The 26,006-nt window shown below is 40.8% G+C and overlaps 1 protein-coding gene across 1 annotated transcript in view; it reads right to left on the bottom strand.

The window, feature by feature from the left end:
- Positions 1–1,121: 1,121 nt before the first annotated feature.
- The window catches only part of TRIT1 (tRNA isopentenyltransferase 1), a 41,632-nt gene continuing 16,747 nt past the window's right edge, over positions 1,122–26,006 (bottom strand). Inside the window, exons 2-11 of the mRNA XM_012646777.1 lie at positions 18,516–18,656; positions 14,125–14,223; positions 13,247–13,386; positions 10,524–10,666; positions 8,331–8,442; positions 7,843–7,955; positions 7,513–7,590; positions 4,837–4,946; positions 4,411–4,528; positions 1,122–1,968 (exon numbers count right to left, since the gene is read on the bottom strand). Of these exons, the coding sequence (XP_012502231.1) occupies positions 1,799–1,968; positions 4,411–4,528; positions 4,837–4,946; positions 7,513–7,590; positions 7,843–7,955; positions 8,331–8,442; positions 10,524–10,666; positions 13,247–13,386; positions 14,125–14,223; positions 18,516–18,656 (1,224 nt within the window). The 3' untranslated portion in view covers positions 1,122–1,798. The remainder of the gene's footprint in view (positions 1,969–4,410; positions 4,529–4,836; positions 4,947–7,512; positions 7,591–7,842; positions 7,956–8,330; positions 8,443–10,523; positions 10,667–13,246; positions 13,387–14,124; positions 14,224–18,515; positions 18,657–26,006) is intronic.

The raw sequence follows: 26,006 nt of genomic DNA, 5'->3' as shown, positions 1-26,006 counted from the left end.
ACAGTTCTTCACGGCACAAGTCTACCGGCCTCACCACAACTCCAGCTCTGCCACTTCCTGGCTATGCTCCTCTGCTGAGCCTCGGCTTCCCCGCTGGCTAACGGCAATGGGAACAGCATCTCCCTTCCAGGGCTGTGGGAGAAGATAATGTACATAAAGTGCACTGCTTGGCTCACAGCAAGCACTCAACTCCACTCCCAGTGGGAAGATGTGGCTTCCCACCCTGTTAGGTCCTAAAGTAGTTAAGAAACTCATTGAGAAAATTACACCACAATAAGAACAAGACTGGGTGGATACAAGGATGATTTCTTCTTTGACCACAGAATAAATGTATTCTTGAGATTCAAATCAGTTAAGGTGAGGCTCAGAATTCAGCACTGTTAAAAAGGTCAATTAAGTTAGTTTTCTTACTCTACCTTCTCCTCCATGTAATCTTGTATGCATGGGTAACAATACGTGTACCAAGAATTGCTTCTTAAGGTCCAGCAGAAACGATCCTTCTTCTGTGATCCATTCCTCTTCCCTCTAAATGGAAATTCTACAGAGCTTTTACGGCTTTGATACTTTCTTGCCTAGACTGATTGTTTATGTACACACACGATTATTTATAAGCTCCCTGAAGGAAAGCTCTGCATCTCATCTCTGCATTCCTCTGGCCTAGTCCAGGAACTCTCATATAGTAGATTCTGAACAAATAAAATATATTTGAATGGGGAGTTACTGCTTAAGGAGTACAGAGTTTTCTGTTTGGAGTGACAAGAAAGTTTTGGAAATAAACAGTGGTAATGGTTGCACAGCAATGTCAATAAAATCAATGCGACTGAATTGTACACGTAAGAATACTTTATACATAATACATAAATAAATATTTAACACTGCTGTTAGCTCAGATCACTCCAGAAAGAGGGCTTCAACTGGAAATAATAAATCTCCAATAAAAGACCCTCTCCAAATGTCCTCAAGTAATATATAAGAGCTCAATAAACATCTGCTACATAAATGAACAGACAGCATGATTTATGAACAATGTCAATTTTGAGAAAAAGCTATCATGTTGATAACAGAACATGTGTATAAACCAGACATGGACATATATTTTTTTTAAGGATTAAAGAGGTTCCTGCAAACTTTTTCTTTATTTAACTTTCAATACAAATAGAGATTCCCAATTCAGAAAGACAGCAGTGATAGGAACCATCACACAGGAGCAGCTCAACAAATTTCAACGTCTTTAGTCTTCAAGTCCCATGTCGAGCTACCTCAGGCTGCTGATTCCCTCCTTCTTTGTGGAATTCCAAGAACTGGTTGGTTCACTTAATCATCTCACTGGGGCTGGTCCATTCCTGCCACTCGCTCAAATCTAGAACTCCTGATTTGTGGTTCACAATACTTCAGTCATCTACAAAAGCATCTGGAAATTAGATAATTTTAGCCAGAGTCAGGGACATAAAAACTTCTTTTAAGGGATATAGTGAATCCTGGTAGTCACCACTAAAAAGATCCTCAAGTATAAAACTGTACAGTCTGTGCCTCTTTTAAAAATAGAAGCTTTAAGGTTCAAAGAAAAAAAATCCCTTCTGAACTACATCATTACCAGACACATCAGCCACACAAGGAGCTGACAAGACCTGCTGGTTCCATTACAGAGAACGTGAGGCTTTAAAACCGTGCCACTAAATGAAAGAAAACGGTGGGTGCTTTCTGCACAGCACTCCTCAGTCCAGACAGGAAGACAGAGACACCCCTCCCTCCTGAACTGGATCCCCGCCACCTTCGCAAAGGCCACTGGACACGTCTCTTAATTGTTGGGTTTCAGCTCTTGATCACTCTGCCCTGGGGATCCCTTCTCTTCAAGCTCTTTGTCACGGTCTGGGGAAATACTCTGACTTTCTATGGTGTTGACAGCATCTGAGTCCAACCTTCTTCTTTTCTTCAGTTGGTGCAAGTGGGATTTGGATTTTATATGCGCTGATAAGACAAAACCAAACCAACCAAACAAAAAACTCGTTAAAATTTTCTAGAATTAATCCTAGAAGCAAATAAAATTAACTATGTAATCCTTTTCTTTAACAATAAATAACAGGATCGACACATGTATTGGTATAGCTGCTTATCATTTTTAAGGGAAGAATAAATTATATGGCCAGCTAGCCAGCAAATTAGAGTGAGCTACCCACCACATATCAAGTGCTCCCTGCTAGGTACTTCACATCACTAATCCTTACAATGTTCTTGCAGGACAATGGTACCATTCTGCTGATTTTGCAGAAGGGGAAACTAAAGTTCAGAGAGGTCTTACATTTTGTCCAAGTCTAAGGTCACGAAGCAGGTAAATGCTTTTGCTTAGACCTATAGCTTTAAAAACAGAGACCCTACTTTCCAGAATCAGGTCTCTATGGCATGGGGCTTCCCGTTACAGATCCATTTCAACTCATAAGGCTAAAAAGTTAGAAATTCAAATCCTCATCTGCATGTCCTGCCTCATGCCTGCAGCACTCGGCCCTACAGAGAGGTGGGGAACACCCTGCCTTTCCCAGTCCTTCCCTGCTCTCCCAAGTTGTCCTGCTGGTCTGACATCCCCATGCCTGGGTCAGATAGGCCATTTGAATGACTACTCTGCAAAGCTCCTATTCTCTGAGCATACAATGCTCCAGGAAGACAGTAAGGAGTATTCATCTCTGACAATCTCTTCTGAGGAGCCACAGAAGCAGTAAAGCTTAAAGGCCACTGTTGCCTGATATCAACTGCTGACCTGTCACTTCTAAGACAGTTCCCACCCTCTGACTAATTCGTACAGGCTCATTTTTACTATCCTGTTCTTTTTTCAAGGAAATCTCATCTGCGAACACCCAAAGAGATGACTAGATTAAATTCTCTTTTATAGACATTAAAAACATCATTTTTAAGGGTTTGGAAGCAAGGAAGGTTAGAAGTCAAAGAAAAGTTTAATTGGGGAAAAAAGTCAGCTTTGTTCCCCAGCTAGAGCCTAAGGCAAAAAAAAGGGCTTCTGGGCTGGCTCTCCATGACAGCAGGAGATGGGAGCAAGGACTTGACAGATGGCACTACAGAAGGGCTCACACAAGCTAAGCTCACAAAGGCTCACACATGTTGCTTCTCTAAGGCTATCCCTGAAGGACATTTGACAAATCGAACCACTAAGTTTCCTTTAGAAAAAACAATCAGACACTCTCTTTCTCTTCCCCTTTCATCATTATAAACCAACGGACAATCAACAATCAAGGCTTCTTCTGCTGGTTGGGCAATCACAGCTATCCCCAGTCTCTGACAATGGAGTGCATTTTGCCAGAGTTACCAGTTAATAGACCTAATCATTCTATTGGTTGGTATGAGGAGAAAAATCTACTTCTTTGAGAATCCCATGCAAAACAGTACCCTGAACAGAAGGATCCCAGCCGCTGGGTAATCGACAAGCCCCACTGTGCCTAAAAGGAGCAGGCCTTATACCAGTTTCTAAATGCCATGTAAATTCAAGGCTTGGGGACAAAGCCCCCTGGGATTTGACTGGAGGACAATAGAAATCCTACAATGCCAGAAGAGGCAGACCCAGGCTCGAAAGCAGCCCTAGGGTGGGGCTGGCCTTGGGTTGGTGGGGGACTACCTTCTTTATACACATCTGACAGGCTTGCCTCCACAGTTTCCCTTAACATCTTTTCATCACAGTTTTAGCAACTACTGCCATTTCAACATATTACCGCAAAAATTACTGAATAGACACCACTTTTAAAGAATGTATTAGGAGTAGTAACTGCACTTCCTGCCCTCTCCCAGCTATGTTTCTGCTTCTTCCAGTCTCTTGGAGGGGTTGCCTGGCTTCCCTTACAATCCTATCTTACCCCGACTGAGTACTAAACTCCTCTAAGGCAAGATTGTGAAGTCGAAGGAGAAAGTTTCCTAGGAGTCTAGAAAGCCGAGGTCAGGAGTTCAAGACCAGCCTCAGCAAGAGCGAGACCCCATCTCTACTAAAAAAATAGAAAGAAATTAGCCGGACAACTAAAAATGAAAAAGAAAAAAAAAATTAGCCAGGCGTGGTGATGCATGCCTGTGGTCCCAGCTACGTAGGAGGCTGAGGCCACGGCACTCTAGCCCAGGAAACAGAGAGAGACTCTGTCTCAAAAAAAAAAAAAAAAAAAGGAGAAAGTTCATCTCAGACCTCCCTCTTCAAAGGGAGATTAGAGGGTATCTAATCTCCCTTTGAATTTCAGAATACAGAGACAACTCCCCAATTGGGGAAGGCCTCCAAGGAATTTGGACATAGGCTCTTAGAGGAATCTGGCCGTCCCTTTACAAATAAACAGACTCTAGAGTTCAACCTACCAAAGACCTTAAATTTCATGAAGTCAATGTGACCTCACCCTTACAGATTTCTCCATACCCTTCCCCATACTCTACCTGCCCATTCACGGTCCCCAATGATGATTCGATCACAGAAATCACACATGTGATAACTTCTCTTATTCTCTGCTTCATTGTATGGTATCTTTATTGGAGCAGCTGCAGGCTTGTGGCCCTAAAAGAACAAGAGTGGGGAGAGCATTCAATTCAAAGAGATTTGGATATAATTCTTTGATATCATGTGGAGTGGGATTTTCCCAAGATTCCTTTATCTCACCCAGAGAGCAGGTGAGCTGTGCACACATTTTAGCAATAACTTTTCTAAATGTGAAAGCAGAAATGCAACCTCCAGGTACCTAAAAGCAGCAAGCCCTTCCGCTTTATTCCATGGAAAAGAAGGCTTGGTTCCACAATATAGCAACAATTAGCTAAGGAAAGTGCTCTGAAAACCAGACAACAGACTGTACCACAATTAATAATCACCTGGATGAAACTCTGTACGATTTGAAGAGCAGGTTCGAGAACAGACTCCTCCCACTTCGAGACATCAGATACCTCTAAGCCATATATGGGGGGGACACTGGGACCAGGTCCTAATGGTAACAAAGAAAAGCTGTGAGAGGTCGGCTTCCAAGATCCAATCTATTCTGCTCCCAGGACTCCAAAATCCTCAAGGGAAACACAAGGGGCCTAAGGGATAAACGTTCTGCCATGCTATTTATTCTAACCAGAAACATGAACCACAATGCAAGAAAGACCTGGAGGTTTCACTGGTCTGGAGCCGATAAGCCTAGATGTATAATCCAGAGACTCAAGTACAGGATCTTCCAGATCAGTCAGGAAACCAGAATAGAGTAACAGCTCTGATAGCCACTGTGTGGGCTACAATATAAAGATAGCAAGCACATTATAGAAAGAAAGAAACTAATGCTTTAAGTGAGTGCCTGTTCTAAGTTCCATATCATCTTACAGTGATGGCGCTCTGTGTCAAGAGAGTCTGCAGCTTTCTTTAGGTCTCAGGTTTGCATGTATCCTTTCAGAAGCCTAGTATTTGTGAAACTCCTGACAGCATGCTGATAATCATGGGCTGGGAACAGAATAGTATCAGCCAATAAGCCACTGAATCTGAGAACTAGAAAGAAGCCTTGGAAATATCTAGTTGAGCCCCCTTTTAAGAACCAGATCTAGAGCGTATTCAAGAAACACTCTGGTAAACACTTCTGAATGGAGATGAGACTGGAGGTAGCGAAGAGTACAGCTTATAGGCATTTCACCCATCTCAGCCAATCATGTTGCAAGAGTTTAGTCTCTGCTGGTAGCTTCCCCAGCCTACACACACACTAAATTGCCTTCCACAGCTAAGTTAAGTCAGTTGCCCAAAGGCAAAGAGCATCGCCCCATGGACAAAAACATCAAAGGCCTTGGGATGCCAACGGCTGGCAGGTGCTAGCCTTTTGATTGTGCCAACCACGAATAAGATTCTTCATAAACTGGACTGGGCTGCACCTGCCACCACAGGGAAAGGTGAGACTGGGAGGGTGCAGGCAGCATCCACAGCACACCTGGCCTTGGCTAAGCTCTGCACCTGTTTCCAGGCCACTCTACATTTTCCTTTCTCCTCTAAGCCCTTTGTTGGGCTTCTGTGCCCTGTCTAAGCACCTTTCAACAAGTTCTCGGCTCCCAGCTGCTATTTCTGGCTTGGGTCCAAGACCAAGCTGGGGTGGGGAAGTCCCTCTGGCTTCTTGCCAGAACCATCTCCCAGCAGACCAGCCCTGGCCAATTGCATGCGGCTTCTGATTTACAGGGCAGCTGTGCCTTTCACTCTAGCGCCAGGACTGTGCCGGCATACACACGAATGAGGAACAGGCACAGGACACACTATGCCATCAGCTCCTCCTGCCTCAGAGATGGAGGAGTTATTGTGGCTTTACCACAGGAGGAAGTTCCAAATTATTACCAAAAAAATCTTTGTTACAGTCTTACTGTCAGGCTTGGGGAGAAGAGAAGCTGCATTAGAAATCTGCAGTACAGCACTGAGCTTCAACTTCAGCTGGCACTAAGACTTCTACCTTCTTCTACATGCAGAGAAAGTAGGATAAGTAGAAGACAGTGTAAAGAGTCTCTTGGCACCAGAACTCCAATGGGAAGCTCAGGCAGAGGCTGGGAGCTAGGAAAGATAACATCAGCAATCTAGTGATCAACAACACGGATCAAGGTGTATTATGTTCGGGGCATCAAGGAACAGGAGTGGAAGCTTCAGCTGGCCCTGTCTGTAACTGAGAGCAAAAGGTAGACATGGGATGATCTGGAAGCATATGAATATTCACTCAATGTAATGTGGAAAAAAAAAAAAAGCACATGAAGAAAGTACTGCCTATTAGTTGGGGGATTTGGGGCAAGTTATTTAATTTCTCTGGGCCCTCATTTTCTTATCTGTAAAAAGAAAAGAATAACACCTACTCAAAGGCTCAATAATATATGAATAGCATTGAATTTAGTGCCAAAGACACAGTATAGGGTCAATGAATGAGAATTTCCTTTCTTTTCCCTTAAAAATGCTATTCAACAAAAGTTTCAGTTGGAGCAAAGTTGGAGCAATCTGAAGTACCACGGACGTGACCATGATGCCATGCTGGGGGAAGTGGTGAAGGCTTTGCCTTTTTTTTTTCTTTTGAGATGGGGTCTCACTTTGTTGTCTGGGCTAGAGTGCATCATCATAGCTTACTCCAACCTCAAACTCCTGGGCTCAAGTGATCCTCCCGCCTCAGCCCCCCAAACCGCTGAGATTACAGGCAAGAGCCACCATACCTGGCTGGTTTTGTCTTTTTATACTGCTCATCTGGCCAAAAAAATATTGTAAATAGGAAATCCTCCCTATAGAAATCTGACTGTTAGCCGGGCATAGTGGCACATGCCTGTAGTCCCAGCTACTTGGGAGGCTGAGGCAGGAGGATCGCTTGAGCCCAGGAGTTTGAGGTTGCTGTGAGCTAGGATGACGCCACGGCACTCTAGCCCAGGCAACACAGTGAGACTCTGTCTCAAAAAAAAAAAAAAAAAAAAGAACAGGTCCAGAAACCAAAGTTCATTTTCTGGGTTAGCTGAGGACATCTATATTCTACTGAAAACAGACTCAAGGATTAAGAAAAACGTGAGACTTACTGCTCAAAAAACGGTTTTTAACCCATCGGTTTTGCTTCCGGGCATATCTCTTAGTTACTTGTTTCAGAGTCTCAATACCTGAAAGATACAGTAGATATAAGAACATCTAGGTAAGCACTTCCTACCCTTCAGAGAAGCAGGCCCTCCCAGCCCGGCAGAAGAGAAAATCAGCCATGGCAGTACAATGTTAGACTTGGTGGATAAAAAGCTCAATTCTGAGCTGAAAGCCATTTGGTACTCTTCTAGCCTCAGCTCTTTCTCAGACCATACCAGCAGGGTACTCTGTCACCCAAGGATGTCCAAGACTAGGTTAGATGGAGGAATTCACACCTTTCTTTAGAAGCTGGTTACTAGTCTCTGGTGTGCATTTTCCCTCAGTGATCAGGTACTCGTGAAATTCCTTGAAGCCAATTGATTGGAAGATACCATGTTGATAGTCCTGGCTGGGAACAGGAGAGCATCAGCAGATGAGCCATTGCTTCTGAAAGCTAGCAGGGGCCTTGGAGATGACCTAGTTGAGCCATTTTATTTCACAGATGAGGAACTGAGATTCTGAGCAGTTAATGACTCTCTGAAATTCTCCCCTCCCCTACCCACCAGCTCCCAGGTTACTTCCTTGAAAAATAACTCCTGGGAATATCTGAAAGATTAGAAAATTGCCACTGTAACAAGTATACCGAACCTCCTTCCAACAAGCCTCGCCAATGCCAAGGACAAAGGCTAATAAACAAGCAGATCCAAAGCCAGTATTGTGTCTATGGTCTTCCAACCACAGGCAAGAGATGGAGAGTAGGTCAGAGTAATAGCCAAATCCTCACCTATTTTCTGAAGCATTCTTCTGATTATAGCGTCTGTGAAAATCTCTTAGTTCCTCCAAGAGTCCAGCAGCAAGCATGTCATCCACCCTCTTATCCAAGCGCTCATCTAGAACTTGAATCAAATTAGCCCATCAACCAGCAAGCATGTTATAAGTGCCTACTATACACTTCTATGGTGAAGGATCAGACTGCCACAAAAAAGAGAATCTGTCCAAACAGAAGAAAGGATTCAGAATCCAGATTATATAGTAATTCATATTATATTTACTCACACTTAAGACTCTACAACTTCAAGCAAAAATAGCCAGAATGAAGCACATGGCTTCTCATTGTATAAAGAGAAAGCATACAATTACAGCTATTATGAAGGACAAATATTTTATTCTCATATGGAATGTATATCCAATGTGTTTAAGAGGTGGCTGAGGACCCCTTGGTTTACCTTCCTTAATTCTTTGTCATTTAATTTGTCATTGTACTCTAACTTTGTGTTATTTTACATTTAAGAACCCCCCAGAGGACACCTTGGATAGAAACAAGAAACTTTAATCCAGGCCGGGCGCAGTGGCTCACGCCTATAAACCTGGCTCTCTGGGAGGCCGAGGCGGGCGGATTGTTTGAGCTCAGGAGTTCGAGACCAGCCTGAGCAAGAGCGAGACCCCGTCTCTACTAAAATTAGAATTAATTGGACAACTAAAAATATATAGAAAAAATTAGCCGGGCATGGTGGCGCATGCCTGTAGTCCCAGCTACTTGGGAGGCTGAGGCAGGAGGATCGCTTGAGCCCAGGAGTTTGAGGTTGCTGTGAGCTAGGATGACGCCACGGCACTCTAGCCCAGGCAACACAGTGAGACTCTGTCTCAAAAAAAAAAAAAAAAAAAAAAAAAGAAAAAGAAACTTTAATCCAATACCATCCTAAATATATCCTGAATTACTAAACCAGACAAAGGAGTAAAGTTTTAGACGTCATAATCGTTCCGATATTGTGGTCAAACACAGCTTTATTGTGAATCAGATACCATTATTTTATGCTGAATTGTAGTAAAAGTTTTTATTTACAAAAATTTCATTATTAAAAAATTTCATTCTTCTATAAATTTATAACAGATTAATTTAACAAATTTTTCACCACTTAAATTATGCTCTTCTACATCTCTACCATTGCTGTTTCTCAGCCTGCAACAATTGTTTCCTATCTTCCTAAAAAGTTTGTGTTTACTGAAGATCCACCATGTGTCAGACACATTCTGAGCACTTTGTATATATAAATTCATCTAATCCTTAATGAAGTTATGAGATATGTACTATTATTATCATCACCACTTTATAAGAGAATTGGGACACAGAAAGGTAAACTAACTTGTCTTACAACTCACATAGCTAGAAGACGGTAGAGCAAGAATTTGAAATCAGTCTGTCTCAGAGCCTGTGCTCTTAATCACTACACTATACTTCCTATCCACATAATAATCTCATCTCTCCAGACCTAGCTCATAGGTTACCTTTGTAAACTGGTCCCTGACTCCCCCCAGAGAACATTCATCATCCCTTCTCTGTGGCCCCACAGCACTCTGAATGTATCTCTAGCCCAGCATTTATCACACTGTAGTATCTATTTCCTTGTCTGTCACCCCACTAGACCGGGAGCTCCACAAGAGGAGGCATTGCCTCTTATTCATCTCTGAAACCCAGGTACTACGCAGAATACTTGATGCTTCATTGAATGTTAATGGATAAATAAGTTACTACTATCACAGGGCATTATTATATTTTAGCAAGAAAATGCCATCAGGCTAGCTAGCTAATCTCATAGCTACTTCTCAGACCTACTGCTTCTAGAATAATCAATGATCCAGCCTCCAGCCAACCCAGGGATCAGACCTCCTTCCACAGGAAGCTTCCATCTCTTTCTCTTTTGGACCTTCCCTGGATGGCAGTCTCTTTCCCATTCCATCCTGTCTCACCCCTGCTACCTTATCCTAGTGCCGGGGCTATCCTTCCTCCCTCTCCAGACAAGACACCTAGGGGAATGGCACTACATCTAAGTCAACAAATAATGATAATACAATTAATAGCTTACACTTGTTTACTGCTTATTATGAGCCACTCATGCTTCTAAAGCATTTTATATACAGTAACTTATGACTCTAAGCTCTATCTCAGATGGACTCTGGGGCATCAAAGGGCTTTTACCTGTCTGGTCAGCATGAAGCCAGAGGATGCAGGGGTTAGAGAACTTCAGAGGACCTCCAAGGGGACCACCACCTTCCTCTGCATGTTGACGATGAAGAAATTCACTGTGAGAGACTCCCGTTTCTTCAAACACTTGTAAGCTCCTAAGTCGATTAAAAGGGGGGAAAGGGGGCACAGCCATAAACAGCACTGGGAAATATTCATTCTCAAGTGAAACAAGGAGAAAGGCTATTTATGATAGAAAGTCTCATTCTCATTTTCACTGCATAAATCCCAGAAGACGTGAATGACTAGGGTTACTCTAATCCTACAGCTACTCAAAAATGGTCCTAAAGAAAACTTTAGGTAAAGTAAGAAATAATGCTATTTTTCTAAACATACATAAATTTTCCTGAAATCAGTTAAATAAGTTCAGAAACAGGTTTCTTCTACACAAACAGAATGGTACTCATTCACTTTCAGGTAAGCAGTAAAAGAGCTTATTTGGGACACTTTGTTACAAGCCAACAAGTCTGGTCTCGCTGGCTGGCGTGCCTTTCCCACAATACAAGTATGTCGTATATCCAGCTTATCAGCTTTCTTTTTAAATATGTCTAAAATTAATGAAGAATGCTTCTGGCTAATCCAGTGCTCTACTGGCAGAGAGATCACTGAAAAAACAACTCACATACTCATTCCTAAACCACCATCCACGCCTGTCCATATCTATTACGTTATGCAGCACTAGGTAATTTAACTCCCAAATCTATACTCTACCACTATGGGTGACTGCAACTTATAGGCTCGAAAGTGATCTTTCTTTTTCCTGACCCAATTCTACTTCCTGAAACCCCACCACAAGAGTGAAGCCCCCTTGTCTTTTAGTGTCACTGGTCACTCAAAGAAGATTAGAAAAAAATGTAGTAATATATATCTCACTTATCTGGAGGTTAGAATACAGCCTCAAACCAAAAGAAAGATAAAAGAAGTCCTCCAATCTTCTCTAAAGGAGAGAATCTAGAGCTCTTGCTTGGAACCTATTGACTCTTACTAACACAAAATTCCCCAACTTATTACTAGTTTAAAAGCAGCAAAATGAGGAGAGATGACAAGAAAGAACTGATTAGTAAAAGGAGAGAATAATAAATACCAAACTCAAGAACCAGGCAATAAAAAAATATAAAAATGAATGTTCATCATAATGTTTCCGAGTTTTAAGAAAAAAAAGGGGGGGAAGATTCCTACTAAAATGTTTAAAATAAAATGGGGCCGGGCGTGGCGGCTCATGCCTGTAATCCTAGCACTCTGGGAGGCCGAGGCGGGAGGATCGTTTGAGCTCAGGAGTTCGAGACCAGCCTGAGCAAGAGCGAGACCCCGTCTCTACTAAAAATAGAAAGAAATTAATTGGACAACTAAAAATATATAGAAAAAATTAGCCGGGCATGATGGCGCGTGCTTGTAGTCCCAGCTACTCGGGAGGCTGAGGCAGTACGATTGCTTGAGCCTAGGAGTTTGAGGTTACTGTGAGCTAGGCTGATACCATGGCACTCTAGCCTGGGCAACAGAGTGAGACTCATTCTCAAAAAAAAAAAAAAAAAAAAAAATGTTTGGATACTAAAAAGTATAAACTTCATTAATCTACAACATGCATTCTTAATGAGGTGATACTGATTTCAAGGTGGTGAAAAACTTATTAATAGATATAATGTGTCACCCCCCCACCAAAGGACAACCCTACCTGAAAAAAATCCTATTCTTTAATATTAAATTTCATTGGCAGGGGGAAACACTGGGGAAAAAAATTTCTAGAAAGACTGCTGGGGCCAGGTGCAGTGGCTCATGCTTATAATCCCAGTACTTTGGGAGGTCAAGGTGGGAAACTCTCTTGAGTCCAGGAATTCAAGGTTACAGTGAGCTATGATGGGCCACTACACTTTAGCATGGGTGACAAAGTGAGACCTTGTCTCTAAGAAACATTTTCTTAATAAAAAAATAAAAATAAAAAGGCTCCTAGGAGACAATAATGAAAAAAGAATTAAGAAACACTGATCTAGAAAATTCGTTTGAGTGGAATACTTCATAAGCCCTATCAATACCAGATGTTACTATATTTACTCTGTATAACCATCCATATAGTGGTTCTTCATTAGATGTTCTACTATGCCACAAGTGGTATCATTTCCAAATACTGCAGAAAAACAAACCTAATGTATGAGGCTGTAATTTCAAAACAACCTAAGAAAACATGACCTTATGAGTTCATTCAACACCTCTCTTTCCAACAAGAAAGTCTCCATGTGCAAAGGTGAGTTGATCTACAAGACAGTTTATAAAATCTACCTCCCACTGGGAAAGCTGCTGGGGCAGAATTCAGCATTGCACAATCAATTATGAAATGCAAAGCACAATGTAAATGGGCTGCATGCCAGAAAAAATTTATATGAAAACTGTTATACAAGCAAAGATCAAATAGAAAATGAAGCAAGATTACATAGGCCCTAGGGAAAAAACGATATTGTACTATGTATGCATTTAAAATGCGACAACCAAGTAGAGTGCAACTATGTATTGAGGGAGTTGAACTGAGGCAGTAAGTCAGAGACTCCCAACCTGCTGAGCTAGAACAACACATCAATCTCCACTAACTGCTATTACCAAGCCTCTCTCATCACCTAAACAGACTGAAGAACTCTCTGCCCCCTAACTCTAAAGGAGTTCAGGGTCAGCAGGCCAGGCTTCCTTACCTGGCCACTTTGCGCTTGTCGTGTGGGTGCAGCTTGGCAGCCATTTCTGGGTCCACCTGGCTGAGGCGTCTGTGGAGTGCATGGCCATCCTCCTTTTCAAGCTCTGCTTTCCGGTCAGCTGCTTTCTCAGTAGCCATCTCCTGAGGCGATTAAATGAAGGTTTAGCAGTAAATTTAATTCAACAATTCAACAAACATTGAGACAGTGTATGTGCCAGGCACTTTGCTAAGTGTTACGAATACAAAATACAGATGAATCAGAAGATCTTGCCATACCGTGAGAGACAGATCATAAACAGAAAATTCCAGTATGCTGTGGTAAGTGCTGTGAGGCCACAGCAAACAAAGAGGAAGGAGGACTTACTGCATTGGGACGTACTCAGCTACCCTGCTTCCTTGTCAGAAGTACAAACAGGTCCCACAGCTACCACATCTAATTTAACATATATACAGGAGTCCAGGCTTCTCAGTAAGGGTGACCATAAAGTAGATCGGGTCGCCAGTATATTACTGTTTGTAAAGTCTTACCCTACGTTATAGCATATCCATAAGCAGGGTCAGTATTGGACATCTCCCTGACATATTCGTTGTGCTGCCAGCCAGGAAAGGCTGAATCAGACCAACATACTGTTAACTTATGTGGAGATGCTAATTAATCCACACAGGAGCATTTTTCCCACACTACAGTCCCTGCCCTTAGGCCAGCCTGGAGGAGTACACTTCACATATGGAGGTGGCATTTGCTTCAGATTATTAAGTAGGAAAATTACAGTTGCTGAGTATAAGAAATAGGCCAAGAGTCAACCTTCCTCCCACTAAAATTAGCCAACAAGAAAAAGGAACCCATTTCTCAGTGAGTTACGAGTGAATTAAACCTACCTTGGTATTGACAAGAACTTTCCAGAGCAGAGACTCAATGTAATAATTGGTTCCTCCCACGACAATAGGAATTTTGTCTCGGGCAAATATATCTTCAATGTGAACATTAAGAAAAACATCACCATATTTAATATCAAGAAGAGAATCCTGACTCACCTGGGAAGGAGAGTATTAGCAAGAAAACACATTCGTCTGCAAAGCAGAGGAGAAAGGGCAGAAACCAAGATGAATCGACACCTGCCTTCAATGTTTCCTATAACTTTTCAGAATCATTTCCCATCATTTTTGGAGGGACTCACATAAACTAGAGACAAATGCTTGATGGTAATGCCTTCCAGTTCTAGAACTTTCTAGGTCTTGCTCCTAAAAGTCAAAGTTCTATTGGTATTCCAAATAAGTTTAACAAGCACAAGCCGAAGGACTCTCATAGAACTAAGTGTCAACTGCTCAGGAAGCCACCAAGGTGACATCCATTGTTTGACTTTGCCTTCTAAGGCAAAACACAAGCTGGTTTCTCTAAAGTTCTTAGATTCAATCAGTATCTACCATTGTGCAGTAGTAATGTACATTTTTGCCACTAGAGACTTCACCACCACATTAAGTGAGAAGCACAGGTTCTGAAGACAAATAGACTTCAATTACCAGGTCTAGCTCTTGGGCAAGTTACTCAGCCTGTCTGAGCTTCAGTTTTCTCACCTATAAAATCCCCACAGGTTCTTATGAGCATTAAATGTGACAAAGCATATAAATCCCATACCACGATGCCTGAAAAATAGCAAGTACTTTCATTACCCAAATAAAGAATCATTTATACACTTCTCCCTCTTACCAGCCAATCTGTGGGCATACAAGACAGATGACCTCTTTTCTGTCAGAAGCCCACTAATCCTTAAGGGGTTGGGGTGAGGTGAAAAGAAACATGTTACCAATCAAGGATCATAAAGAAAAAACAGGCTGGGCGCAGTGGCTCAGGCCTATAATCCTAGCACTCTGGGAGGCCGAGGCGGGTGGATCGCTCAAGGTCAGGAGTTCGAGACCAGCCTGAGCAAGAGCGAGACATCGTCTCTGGACAACTAAAAATATATATATAGAAAAAATTAGCTGGGCATGGTGGCGCATGCCTGTAGTCCCAGCTACTCAGGAGGCTGAGGCAGAAGGATGGCTTGAGCCCAGGAGTTTGAGGTTGCTGTGAGCTAGGCTGACGCCACGGCACTCACTCTAGCCTGGGCAACAAAGCGAGACTCTGCCTCAAAAAAAACAAAACAAAACATTGTCTATTTGTTTTAAAAAGAGAAAACAAATTCTCTATTACCCCTTCAAATCAAGTATAGGGAGCATACAATTACACAGTACAATAAAACTTCAGTTATATACAGGCTGAGTATCCCTTATCTGAAATGCTTGGGACCAAGAAAGTATTTCAGATTTCAAATTTTTTCAGATTTTGAAATATCTGCCATTATGCTTACTGTTTGAGTACCCCAAATCTGAAAATCTTCCTTTGAGCACGATGTTGGTGCTCAAAACAGTTCATATTTTGAAGCATTTTTATTTCAGGTTTTTGGATTCGGGATGTTCAACCTATAATATGATTAACAAAGGGAAAGTGAGCAAGGAAATGAAAAGGGGAAGGGGAAAATAGTAAGATACCAAAAGAGGAGAAAGTGGAAAAGAGGGAGGGAGAAGGGATTGTAGATATTTCATGGGAAAAGGTTTGTCTGCCCAAATCATGAAATGACTATGATACAGGCAGAGCTCTCTCTGGGCCTCAGTATATAGAACCTTCACCTGTCAAATCAAGAAGGCTGACTGATACTTCTTAAGGTACTTAAAGTCTGACATTCTGATTTGAGGCTCTTACTAAAAGTAACAAATCTCCTAGCCTGCAAGGGATCTGATTAAGTCATCCCCTGTTGTTGCTGTCCTTTCAAAAATCTTAATTAACTCTCCATTTCATATCAGTTCTTTCTGAACAACTGAACTGTCTTACAGCAACCAACTTATATTTGGTGATATATTTTAATTTACAAAAGGCTTTCATATACATTATCTCATCTGATACAACAGCCTTGTGAAGTAGGTAGGACAGGAATTATTATCAGCATTTTAATCTCTGCCATGTGCTAGGCAAAAAATATTATCTCATTATTTTGATTTGCATGCCCCTGATTTACAGCAAAGATAAACCTTTTTCATGTTTACCACTATTTGTATTTCTTCCTTTGTGAATTACTGCTCATGCCTTTTAAGTATTTTTTGTATTGATTCATAAGAGTTCTTCATATAATAAGAATACTAACCATGTGCCTTTCCTATGTTACAAATATTTTCCCCAAGGTTTGTAGTCTGCTTCTAAATTTTGTTTACAGTGAGCTGTTTTCCTTATTCCATACATACAAAAGAATATATGTAACACATGTAAATTATAAAGCTTAATAATAAAACGAACACTCACGAACCCAATGTAAGAAATGGACTACTACCAATTTCTTCAAAGCCTTCTGTGTATTCATTTCCATCCCAACCCCTACTTCCCCTCTCAGAGGGTATCACCACCCTGAATTGCTTTGGTTTTTTGGTTTTTCACCACACTCTTGCTTTTCTTTAATAATTAATGATATATATGTATCCCTAAACAATATATTAGTTTGTTTTGCTTACTTTTTTAACCTTTATAATAACATATAATGACATGAATATATGTGTATCCTTCTGTAATCTCCCACACTTTACATAAGTTTCTGGAGATTATTCCACATTGATTGATGCACGGAGTTGCAATTTATCCATTTTCACTGTTGAAAAGTACTTAACTTATGTGAACAAAGCAAATTTTTATACATTCTTCTGTAAGTGGGAATTTGGGTGCTTGTAAGTTTTTGCTATTAAGGACAATGCTGTTATGATAAGTTCTACCACATATTTCCTGATATACCTGTGGCAAGAGTTTCTCTAAGTTATATACCTAGGAATTCTAGTTAATATATATTCTCACCAATATAAATTCTTAATTCTTACATATTCAAATCTAACTATTTTCCTTTTTTAAAAAAGTTGTATCTACAAAGCCCTTCCCTACTCTAAAATCCTTTAACTACTCTTCTTCCACATTTTAAGGTTTCATTAAAAAAATGGATATTAAATTCCAAAATCCATTTGGAATTTATTATGTCATTTATAACATGTCGTATATAATGAGGACCTGGCTTTTTTCCCAAAACAATTAACTGTCCCAGGAACAATTATGAACTACGGTTGTCCACTGGTATCCATGAGGGATTAGTTCCAGGACTCCACTCAGATACCAAAACCCAAGGATGTTCAAGTCCCTTATATAAAATGGCATAGTATTTACATATATATGCATGTCCTCTTATATACTTTAATCATCTCTAGATTACTTATAATACCTAATACAATGTAAATACTTATGTAGTATTTTATGTAAATATTACATAAAAAGTTGTTATACTGTATTGGTTTTTATTTTTTATTGTTATAGTTATTTTTTTTCCCAAATATTTTCAATCCACGGTTGGTTGAATCTGTGGATGTGGAACCTGTGGATATTGAGGGCTGACTAAACTTCATTATTTCGCCATTATTTTGAAATATCACCTTGATCATAATCTAAATACATATGTCCATTTGAATCTATATCTGGGTTTTCTATTCTGTGCCATATATTTATCTAGATTACATAAACTCCATGCTGTTATAATTATTATAACTTTTCAATATGTTTTAATACACGGCAATCCAGATATTAAAGGGAGCCTGGATATTTAAATAAATGGCAGTCCCCCTTATATTATTCTTTTTTCAAAAATTTATTGGTTTTACCCAGAACTACTTTTTCCAATACTTCCTCACCCAATAATCCCTTTGAAATTTTAACTGTAACTCCAATAAATTTTAAATTAAATTTAATCCCCATTTAAAGGGCAGGAAACTGAAGCTCAGTGGGATTAAGTAAATGGTTTACCCAATAAAATTCACATGGCCAAAAGAGACAGTTCCAGGACTAGAACACAAATGTTCTGATTCCTAAATCAATGTTCTCATCACTGTAACAGTGCTTTTCAAATTTTTAAGTGACTATAAATCACCTGGGACTTGTGTCATAATGCAGATTCTAATTCAGTAGGTCTGGAGTGGGGACCAAAATTCAGCATTTCTAATACGTTCCCAGGGGATGCTGATGCTGCAGTCTAAAGACAAGAATTTGAGTTTCAAGGGCACTGTATCTTTCAATCCATAGTCTGATAAGGACGCTATCAATTTGGTCTTGGGTACCCTCACTTAAACAATTGCCACTAAAAGCAAACTTCTTTCTTGGCTTGGGTTGCTCTGTAGCCACCAAGTCTAGTTGCTATCTTTCCTAAGGATATCAGAGCAGTTGCTTTGTTCCTGAAGTCCACCACTGTGTAATTGGTCACAAGAGGATCCACAAAGCTGATCATGTGGTGCCGGCAGATTCTCTGCTCTTGGGCAGAAACCTTGTTGGTGATGATGTCAAGTCCTTCATAGACCTAGGGGAAAGAAAATTAACATGAGAAAGCTATATGCCTCCATAACATGCATCTTAGATGGGTGGAAAGGGTGATCTATCCCTCCCTCCAGCCAAACACTTGACTGACTCAAAGCACCAGGGTAGAAGAGAGCGCAGCCAGATCTACAAAACCCAAGACAAAGAAAGAAAACAGAGGATTGGTTTTCTTATCAAACAGTAGCTATTAGCTCAGACTAAGATAAGAAGGGTATGTAAATCCATACCCAAGTGAGAACTAATTCTGCAAGATTAAAAGGAAGTTCTTTAGGCTTGAACTTTTTTATGCATTTAAAAATGGGCAGGTTGTTTTATTTATTCTACTTATCACAAGTTTCCAGAAAGGTAATATTTTGCATTTGTTGTTCACAGTTCTACTTCAAAATGCTTAGATATTTCTTGGATTTAAACGGCTCTAAAAGGTTTCAGAATTTGTATAAGATTGGTTCCTTTGTGGAGAAATGGCCTATCTACAAAGATACATACAGAACATACACAGGCATACTTTGAAGTCAGAACCCCTAATACTATTGTACTCTGGTAGAAACATTGTGATCTACCCAAATTACTGCTTCAGGGGTCAGCACATACAGTCTAAATACTCAAAGGCAATATCCTGTCCCTAAGCTCTTGATCTGCCAATCCAACTAAAAAGTTCATGTGTACTTTTTCTAACTGCACGGTCTCAGATGGAGAACAGATCTGAAAATACTAGTTTGAAAACAGGGATGAATGCTTTGAGATTAAATGTTCTCTCTGTAATCACTGATTCTACACGGAGCACTGAATGAACAAATGATAAGTTCTGTAGAGCCCACAAAGATGTTAAAAGCATTTTTTATCTCACATTTCCCTTTACTTATATGGGTGTCAAATAAGTACAGTACAGTGTAATGGTTAGGAGGAAGGACCCTGGCGCCAGGCTGCCTCGGATCAGTTCCTAGCTCTGCCACTTACTGGTTATTTGTGCTTAGAGTAGTCAGTTACTAACCTCTCTGTGCCTCAATCCCTTATCAGTAAAATGGGGATACTAGTATCTAATTCCTAGGGCTTTTGTGAAGATTAAATGAGTTACTACATGTAAAAAGCACTTAGTTTTTGCCTGGCACACTCTAATTGCCACATGACGGTCATTATATTACTACCTAAATTACTATCAACTACTATCACAAGAACACAAGGAGAAAGGGAAATAATTTCAGTGTCACTGTTTAACACTCTGAAGCCTCTGTGCTCTTAGTGACTGAGGTTATTTACCAGCAAGGATAGAGGCTATCTTCAAGTAAATAAAATTGTTAAATAGTAAAACAGCACACCGAAAAAATAATATAAATAGAGCCACAGGGAAAGTACTAGCTCTGCCTTTTTATTAGCTCATTTAATCTGTGCCTGACAGGAGACTTGCATTCTTACACCTCAAAAATGATAGAATTGTAAATCATAGGGTGTTCTTTTCTGTGTATCTTGAACAAGACTTCCTTATAAAGGGTCGTATAGTAGATTATACACTGGGGTCTTCCGCTGTGCAAAGTAAGAAAACTAAAGAGGGGAAAAGAGTTAATAACTATGTGTTCCTCAAACTCTCTCATTTCACACAGCTTTGGTTGGCTTTGCTGTAGCTTAGAATTCCAAACGATCCCGTGTTAAAAAGCTCACATAGCAACAACTTGATTTTGCCAGTAGAGGATTTCTGAATATTGATAAGTATGTTATAGTAAAAAGGATTCTCATTTTTTACACTAAGATTAGTGTTAATTAATGTTAATCAGCGTTAAATGCATAGCAGCAAATGTACAATTACCCACCCTTCGAAAAAAGCCAAAATACAAATATCTCTTCCAACTTGTTCTATCAGAGACCCAAGAAGACTAGATAAAATTTTATCCTGTGATATGCCTTTAGGTGTATCTTCTTCTTCTCCTTCTTTTTTTTTTTTTAAAAGAGACAGGGTCTCACTTTGTGGCCCAGACTGGAGTACAGTGGTGTGATCATAGCTCACTGTAGCCTCGAACTCCTGGGCTCAAGCAATCCTCCTGCCTCGGCCTCTCAAGGTTTTGTTTTTGTTTTTTGTTTTGTTTTTAATTTTTTTGTCTCGCTGTGTTGCCCAGGCTGGTCTGGAACTCCAGGCCTCAATCGATCCTCCCGCCTCAGCCTCCCAATGTGCTGGGATTACAGGTGTCAGTCAGTGCCATTGCGCCTGGCCTCGGTGTATCTTCTAGAGCTCCGGTGGTCCCCAATCTCTGGGCCACAGACCAACACCAGTGGCACCAGTCCATGCCTGCCAGGAATTGGCCAGACAGCAGGAGGCAAGCGGCGGGGACTGAGCAAAGCCCCACCTGCACCCACAGCCGCTCCCCATCCCTCGCATCACCAACCAAGCCCTGCTCCCCCACCCTATCAGATCAGCAGCGCGTAGGACCCCCATGGGAGCATGAACCCCACAGCAAACTGCGCACCCCATTGCAAACTGCGCATGCGAGGATCCAAATTGCATGCTCCCCAGGAGAATCCAACACCTGATAATCTGAAGCGAAGCTGAGGTGGCGACACTCCCCCACCTCCTACCCCCACCCTACTGCCCTCCATGGAAAAACTGTCTTCCACAAAACAGGTCCCTAGTGTAAAAAAGGTTGGGTACCGCTATTCTAGAGACCTTTAAAATGGTGAGTTTAAACAAACACACACATAAATATATTAATAATTGAAACAGAAGATAACCCCAGAACTAGGCTCACCTTATTTACTAAAAGAAGTGGCCTATTGTACTGTTTATGGTATACACAAATGCCAGCAAATTCCAGAAAGGAGAGTATTAATTTTTAAAGAAAGCAGAGCTTTCTTTTCCTCAGAGTTAACAAATTAAAAACTGTTAATTCACATAAAAGCACCGAATCTTGGTTACCAATGTAAATTGTCATCTTTGAGTGATTCATTAACCCTCTGCCTCCTATACCATCAGATTAAAAGAAATGAGATATAAAGATATGCCTGATACTGACTAGATATCTGATGATAAAGGAATTATTGTTAATTTTTAGGTATGGTATGGTTTTATAGAGTCTTAACTTTTAAAGGTACATGTTGAGCATCCCAAATTCAAAAATCCAAAATCTGAAATGCTAAAAAAGCTGAAACTTTTGAGCATCAGACATGATACTCAAAGGAAAATGCTCTGGAACATTTCAGATTTAAGATTTTCAGATTTGGGATGCTCAACTGGTAAGTATAATACAAATATTCCAAAATCAGAAAAAAGCCCAAATCCAAAGCACTTCTGGTCCCAAGCATTTTGCATAAGGGATACTTAACCTGTATACATAGCCTAGTCATATACTTGCATTCATATAAAGTACATAGGAATGAAAGCATTTGACTGGGATTTGCACCGCAACAAGGAGGGGAGGGGAGCCAGACTATAACTGAAACAAGATTGGCCAAGTGCTGTAACTATTGAGGCTAGGTGATATCCATCACCTAGGCCATGGACCAACACCAGTGGCAGTTCAATGGGAGTCCAATGGGAGTTCAATCTACTATTTCCTCTATTTTCTTTGTATGTTGGGAAATTTCTGTAACAAAAAGTTTCTTTAAAAAAGACTTGGCTGTACTGCTGTACTTCACACTCATCGTGGCTATTAGGAAAAAAAACCCAGCAAATAACAAATGTTGACAAGCATGAAGAGAAACCTTAACCCTTATGCATTGCTGATGGAAATGTAAAATGGTGCAGCCATTATGGAAAACAATATGGCAGTTTCTCAAAAAATAAAAAATAGAATTATGATATGATCCAGCAATTCTGCTTCAGGTATATACCCAAAAGAATTGAAAGCAGGGTGTTGAACAGATATTTACACATCCATGTTCATAGTAGCATTATTCACAATAGCCAAAAGGTGGAAGTAACCCAAATGCCCATCAATGGATAAATGGTTAAACAAAGTGTGGCCTATACATTCAATGGAATATTATTCAGCCTTTAAAAGGGCAGGAAATTATGATACATCATACAACATAGATAAACTTTGAAGACCTTATGCTAGGTAAAATAAGTCAGCCACAAAAGGATAAACACTGTATGATTCCATTTATGTGTAGTACCCAAAGCAGTTAAATTCATAGAGACATAAAGAAGAGCTGAGGGAAGAGGAGAATGGGGATTTATTGTTTAATGAGTGCAGAGTTTCATTTAGGGAAAATAAAAAAGTATTGGAGATGGAAAGTAGCAATGGTTAAAGAACAATGTGAACGTATTTAATGCCACTGAAAAGGTTAAAATGACTACTGAAATGGTTAAAATAGTAAATCTTATGTATATTTTACCAAAATTTTTTTTAAAAAGACTTGGATGATAGCTTTCAGACACAATGAGAAACCTGTGAATATTAGCAATGAAATAAAATTTTCAAAATTACTGAGAAAGCTGCTATTATTTCTTGAACTGAGTTGTGATTACATAGGTATTTTCACTTTTTGATAATTTTTTGAGCTGTACGGTTATGAATTATGTTTTTATGGGTATTTGCTATTTATCAATTAAAATCATACCACACAGTTAAAGAGCAAGAACACACCACCATTTTACACATTTGCACCAAGCATAAATATCTAAACAAACCTAGAAACCAATCAGTTTTAAAAATGTCACATTTGGTCCAGAGGTTTAGATGACATTTATATTGTAAATGCCACAATCAGTCTTATAATTTTATTACCTGCCTAGAAAACATTAACAGGTTAGATTTGTAGCTGAATGCTTTACATTTCCCCTATTTTCCAGATTCAATTATAGCTTCAGTGCGACTCTAGCTATAAAACAGTCACCCTGGGTGCTGGGAAGAGCTAAAAGGATCTGTGTTATCTTTTAAAAGCAGTATGCCACTCTGTTCTGTTTCTCCTTCTCCCAGAGGACACTTGTGATCTGTGTAGATAGAAATGACTTTGAATAAAATGCTTCTCTCTGCACAAATCAACCCTATGGGACCTCTGGCTTCTTTGGGAGGCCTGACCACTGAAATATTCTGAAAAATTAGAGGTTTAACCCACTTAGCCAAATACCCAACATAATCGACTTATCTCAGCAAACATTTACTGAGAGCCTACTACTAGGTGCCAGGTACTCTGCAAGATGTTAGGCATGCAAAGAAGATTAAGAAAGAGTCCCTGTCCTTAAGGAGTCCAAGCCAGCAAGAGACACACACACAAATAGCTATAATAAAGGGAGGTAAGTGATATAAAAGTTTATGAGAGATGTTAAAGTTTAACTCTGTAGTATTCTTTAAATATCATAACCATTAAACATTTAATGTTCTAGGCATTGAACATTATAACGTATGTAACATTATATTACATTAACAGGTATTATACAGAAATACACCTCTTTGTCTCACCTCTACTGAGGGTTTATTTACAGAATGAAAAAATTCTGGGAAAAGGCCAAAAGGCTGAAATAACTTGAACTCTCCAAATCAACAGAGCTGAAGTACCCAGAGGAGCTAAAGAAGGCGAGAGAAATCTACAACAGAGACCTAGAGGAAAACCAACAGAATCTAGAGCAGTGGTTCTCAACTGGAAGTGATTTTGTTCACCAAGGAAATGTCCAGAAACATTTTTGATTGTCACAACTTCGGGGGTGAGGTGCTACTTACCACCTTGTGCAGCAGTCCCCAACCTTTTTGGCACCATTGGCACCAGGGACTGGTTTCAAGGAAGACAATTTTTCCTTGCTGTTGGGGGTGGGGAGCGATGGTGGATGGTGGAGCTCAGGCAGTGATGTGAGGGATAGAGAGCAGTTGTAAATACAGATGCTTTGCTCACTCACCTGCCACTCACCTCCTGCTGTGCGACAATGTGTGTGTGGGGGGGGGGGGTGGCAGAGCTCTGCAGTCCGGTCCCTAACAGGCTGCAGAGCAGGACCACTATGGGTCCATGGCCCGGGGGTTGAGGACCGCAGATCTAGTGGGTAGAGGCCAGGGATGCTGCTAAACATCCTACAATGCACAGGACAGCCCTCAGTCCCTACAACAAGGAATTATCTGGCCTAAAAAATGTCAATAGTCTAAAGAAATTTCATCTTGGAGAAACTCTTCCAGATTTTTAAGCATAAACAGCCAAAGATCTCATCCATTTAAGGCTCCAACACTTTGGGGCTGTGATGCAGAGTGGCCCTAATGAGTATGCTAATCAGCAGTGTCCTGGGCACTGGGCGGACCCTGGAGGTCTAAATGCTAGCTGTGATGTCCCAACATAGCTGTCTACAAACAAGAGGAAAAGCTGCCCCCTAATTTGGCTCTTTCCCCTCAAGTTATCATCCCCCCCTTTTTTTTTTTTTTTTTGAGACAGAGTCTCACTCTTTTTGCCCAGGCTAGAGTGAGTGCCGTGGCGTCAGCCTAGCTCACAGCAACCTCAAACTCCTGGGCTCAAGCGATCCTGCTGCCTCAGCCTCCCGAGTAGCTGGGACTACAGGCATGCGCCACCACGCCCGACTAATTTTTTCTATATATTTTTAGTTGGCTGATTAATTTCTTTCCAATTTTAGTAGAGGCGGGATCTCGCTCTTGCTCAGGCTGGTCTCAAACTCCTGAGCTCAAACAATCCGCCCGCCTGGGCCTCCCAGGGTGCTAGGATTACAGGCGTGAGCCACCACGCCCAGCCTATCATCCCGTTTTGACTTCATTTCCTTCCCAATCCAAATCCTGAGGTCCTTCAATCACTTTCTTGCCTCTATGGATTACACCTGCCTTGAAAACCACAACCTTGGATTATGGATCAATACAAGTATCCACCTTCTCTGCTTGCTCTCTCCATTGCCCATGGATATCTTGTTGAGAGCACTAAGGAACCCTGACTGCCAAATATAACATTTTCTACTAGGCTCTCAAAACAAGTAATGGAAAAAGCAAAAATCTGATACTACTGAGCTCTCTCCTTCGCAGCTTCAATAGCACCATTCTTGCCAGGTTTTCTTCCTATCTTTCTGGCCCTTCCTCAGTCTCCTTTACTTAGGCCAGCCACTGATCTATTAGCAATGTCTGTTGTGGCAACAATATTGAGAAATGGCAGTCTTTATGGCATCTACGTGCCCTTTCTGTATGACAGACTTTCTTCGGGTAACATCTAAGACCTACACAACCATTTTTGTGCTTACAACTCTCAAAATCCATATCCACAATCTAGTTCTCTCTTGTGGTGCCAGACCTGTATATTCAAGTGCCTAGTAGACATTTCCATCATTAATGAGAGAAGTATAGTAAAGCGGTTAACAATAAGAAGTTGGGGGCCGGGCGCGGTGGCTCACGCCTGTAATCCTAGCACTCTGGGAGGCCGAGGCGGG

This window comes from Propithecus coquereli, unplaced genomic scaffold (assembly GCF_000956105.1).
Source record: "Propithecus coquereli isolate 6110/MARCELLA unplaced genomic scaffold, Pcoq_1.0 Scaffold249, whole genome shotgun sequence".
Classification (NCBI taxonomy): domain Eukaryota; kingdom Metazoa; phylum Chordata; class Mammalia; order Primates; family Indriidae; genus Propithecus; species Propithecus coquereli.
This window is presented reverse-complemented; position numbering and strand designations above follow the sequence as displayed.